Raw genomic sequence first — 3,576 nt, 5'->3', positions numbered from 1 at the left:
GTTGACCACAGGCTGATCATGAGGCAGCAGTATTTATCCTAGAGGCCAAGAAGGCCAATGATGTCCTGGTTGGCCAATGGTTGGCCATGATACAGCAATCCTGGTAGCCAAGAAAGCCAACAATGTCCTGATTGACCAAAGGTTGGCCAGCAGTTGATCACAGGCTGATCGTGAGGCAGCAGTGTTTCCTAGTGGCCAAGAAGGCCAACGCTGTCCTGGTTGGCCAACAGTTGACTACGATTCAGCAATGTCTCCTGGTAGCCAAGAAAACCAATGTTGTCGTGGCTGGCCAATGGTTGACCGCAGGCTGACCGTGAGGCAACAGTTTGTCCTTGTGGCCAAGAAAGCCAATGGTGTGCATGGCACAGAACGAGGTGAGAACGATTCTCCTCCCCTCTGCTCTGCCTCGAGGAGGCCAAATCTGGAGCACCGCACCCAGCGCTGAGCTCCCCAGCTCCAGGCAGACGGGAAAACTGCTGTAGTCCTTTCCCAGGCTGTTCTGTCAAAAGGTTTTTCAGCCCCAAAAGCTCAGGCGCTGCCCCAGCCCTCCCTGACGCTTCGCTGTGTGCTTTGCTCAGTTCTACAGCGCTTCAGGGATGCCCACCAAGCACCTCTCCGACAGCGTCTGCGCCGTCTGCGGCCAGCAGATCTTCGTGGACGTCAACGAGGAGGGGATCATCGAGAACACTTACAGGCTCTCCTGCAACCACGTGTATCCTTCTCCTCCACAGCCTTCTGGGAGCCCTGCAGCTTTCCCCATTAAAAAATGTGGCGTCCTGAGCTGCTCTGCTGATGTTGCAAATGGAAACGGACGACATCTCTGCCCCGCGTGGGCTTTCCACCACCTGCAGCTGTGCTGTCAGTTCCGAAAGTGGAAGTGGCTTTGGCTTTATTCAGCTCTGCTGATTAGTTGGGTTTCTTGTTTCTTCTTTTTCTCCTGCTGGCTCTGACTCAAGGGGTGGAGATGGGAATGCGCTGTCATGCTGTTTGCAGCCAGGTGATTTCCCAGCTGCTCCAGGAGCGCTGCAGGCTGGCTTGGGAGTGCTTACAGCCGTGGGGCTGAGCTTGTGGCTGCTGGAGGAGGTGGGGCAGAGCTGTTGGGCTGCTCGAGTGGGTTCGTGTCGGCTGCTTTGTGGGTGAGGAGCCAGCCTTGCCTTCCCCAGACCGCGTGGTTCTGGTGATGTCTGTGTCACACAGCCCTGTGACTTGGGGTTTGCATTGGGCAAATCCCTCTGACGGCGACAGGCTCATAGGAGAAGTATTAAAGGAACTGGTGAGCTGGCAGAGTTGGGGCTTGTGATGCACACATGATTTGCAGAGGTGCTTTTGGCCTCGCAGACCTGCCCCCACATGGGTTTCCCCGTGCCCCACTGCTGGCTCCTGCCCTCCCCTGGCTGCTCGGCGGGATCTCGCAGCCCTTCCTGCAGCTTCAACCCCTTGCTCTGTGCCTGGAAGGCTCTGGGCCTTCTAGGAAAGGTTCTGTCCTCACTCAGCACGGGCAGCTTCCCATGCCCTGCATGCGGGGTCAGTTCCTCCCAGGAGGTTCCCCTTAACGCTGCTCTCCAGCTTCCACGAGTTCTGCATCCGTGGTTGGTGCATCGTGGGGAAGAAGCAGACGTGTCCATACTGCAAAGAGAAGGTGGACCTCAAGAGGATGTTCAGCAACCCGTATCCTTTCTCTGTGCAGCAGCAGCAGCAGCAGCTGGGCTGGCAGCGTGGGCTCAGCTCCCAGCCCTGCACGCTCTGATCCTGGAGCTGTGGAGCAGCCGTAGGAGCCAAGAAGCACAGAACCCTCGAGTTCTGAAATGGGTTGGGTTGGAAGGGGCTGTACCAGCCATCCACTTCCTGCCCCTGCTGTGTGTTGATGTCAGATAGTGCTGAGGTCAGGGCATCAGGCCACACAGCTGAGTGGCTTCGTGTGCAAAATAGAATGATAGAATGCTTTGGGTTGGAAGCGACCTTGAAGCTCACCCAGTCCCAGCCCCCTGCTGTAGGCAGGGACACCTCCCATAGCCCAGGCTGCTCACAGCCCCATCCAGCCCGACCTTCAGTGCTTAAGTGAGGAGAAATAGATCCGTGTTGCGTTGCCTGGCAGCTTCCCCTACCTGCTGACCCAGAGCTTAGATGAAACCCACCAACTTCAGACCACATTCGTGCTTCCTTCACTCGTTTGCACGCAGCTGGGAGCGACCTCACGTCATGTACGGGCAGCTGCTGGACTGGCTGCGCTACCTGGTGGCCTGGCAGCCCGTTATCATCGGCCTGGTGCAGGGCATCAACTACATCCTGGGCCTGGAATAAGGGCTGGCAGCTCCCCATCCCCACCACGGGCAACAGCACGGCGCCGGCCGCATCCGTCCATCCCCACAAGGGGGGGTTCGGCCACCCCTGGGGGGGGGAGGGAAGGAACGAAGCAGCACGGACTCAGCTCTCCTCCCATCGGGGGATCCGGACCGGTTTTTAAACGAAACGATTCTTTTAATGAGAGTATTTAAAAACGACACACACACACACACAAAAAAAGGAAACTTGCTGTGGCCGCCGATGAGAACGGATCGTCCCGGCGGCCGCGCAGCGCTGCGCTCGGGGCTGGATCTCCCAATCCTGCAGCTTTCGAAGGACTGGGGCTCATCTCCGGGTTATTCTGTGCTTGGGAAAAGGCAGAACCCACCGAGGAAAGACACACGGCTGCCCTAAAACGCTTAACCTAAAACCCCCCGCTTTGAGGCGAGGGGGAGGGGGAGGAAGGAGCCGATTCCGAGCCCGCTGCTTTTTGTACACCGTCTTTTCTACGTGTCCCCGTGCCGGGATTGTGCTGCCCTCGGCCGGCGGGATCTGCGGTACACGGAGCCGTGGGGGCACCCACGGGAACCTCCGCACATCGGTTGCTCTTTAGCAGCGGATGGAAGGGACGGAGGCGTGGGGCTGAGGAGCTCTGCTCTGCTTCCCCCGGTGCGTCGAAGCCCCGGGTTTCGTGGTCGGCGACGTGGTGGCGTTCCGGTGACTCTGAGCCGCGTGGCCGAGTCACACGGATGCCGTGATGGCCCACCTGCCCCCCATCGTTCCCATTTGAGGGGCGAAACCGATGGGATGGCGGCTGCGGTGCCATCAGAAAATCAATCGGTAATAAAACGTCTTCGAAAAGCAGCGGGCTTCCAGGCACCTCTCCGTTAATTAACGCTTCGTCGGGCCGAGGGATGGAAGAGGAAAAGGAACGGGGGTTCCCCTCGCTGTCATCCCCGGCGATCGACGCTGCTCCCGGCTCTGTCACGACTTTGGGGAGGTCCCCGCTTTACGGGAAAGGGAGAAGGAAGGGCAAAGCCGGTGACTCACCGCTCCCTGCCCATAAAACGGCGCCGTCCCGAGCGCTGCCGCACGATGGCTCCGTGCTCCCACCCCGACGGTACGGGCACGGCGTTCCGGGGATGGGATTTGGGCTATGGGGGGGTACGGGGGGGCTGCAGCCCGGAGCTCAGCCCCGTTTGTACCCGCAGTGCCCTCCAGCCGCCTGGTGCTGCCCCTGCTCTGCTGCGCCTTCGCCTCCTGCAGCGCAGGTAAGGGGAGGGCGTTCTGGAT

At 59.5% G+C, this 3,576-nt stretch overlaps 2 protein-coding genes across 5 annotated transcripts in view; both read left to right on the top strand.

Annotated features, from left to right (window-relative positions):
- RNF121 (ring finger protein 121) overlaps positions 1-3,147 on the top strand; it is an 8,756-nt gene extending 5,609 nt beyond the window's left edge. Inside the window, exons 6-8 of one of the 4 annotated variants that reach the window (XM_042811383.1) lie at positions 579-712; positions 1,567-1,668; positions 2,181-3,147. In XM_042811383.1, the coding sequence (XP_042667317.1) occupies positions 579-712; positions 1,567-1,668; positions 2,181-2,464 (520 nt within the window). In that variant the 3' untranslated portion in view covers positions 2,465-3,147. The other 3 variants (XM_042811385.1, XM_042811386.1, XM_042811384.1) reach the window with 3 other exon arrangements.
- Positions 3,148-3,378: 231 nt separating this feature from the next.
- Positions 3,379-3,576, top strand: part of LOC122156577 (interleukin 18 binding protein) — a 1,286-nt gene continuing 1,088 nt past the window's right edge. The window contains exons 1-2 of the mRNA XM_042811387.1: positions 3,379-3,403; positions 3,495-3,554. Of these exons, the coding sequence (XP_042667321.1) occupies positions 3,379-3,403; positions 3,495-3,554 (85 nt within the window). The remainder of the gene's footprint in view (positions 3,404-3,494; positions 3,555-3,576) is intronic.

Source organism: Centrocercus urophasianus, unplaced genomic scaffold, assembly GCF_019232065.1.
Source record: "Centrocercus urophasianus isolate 14NV4802_14NV808 unplaced genomic scaffold, USGS_Curo_1.0 seq_1296, whole genome shotgun sequence".
In the NCBI taxonomy this organism is placed as follows: domain Eukaryota; kingdom Metazoa; phylum Chordata; class Aves; order Galliformes; family Phasianidae; genus Centrocercus; species Centrocercus urophasianus.
Note: the sequence above shows the minus strand (reverse complement) of the source record. Positions and strands in the feature narration are given on the sequence as shown.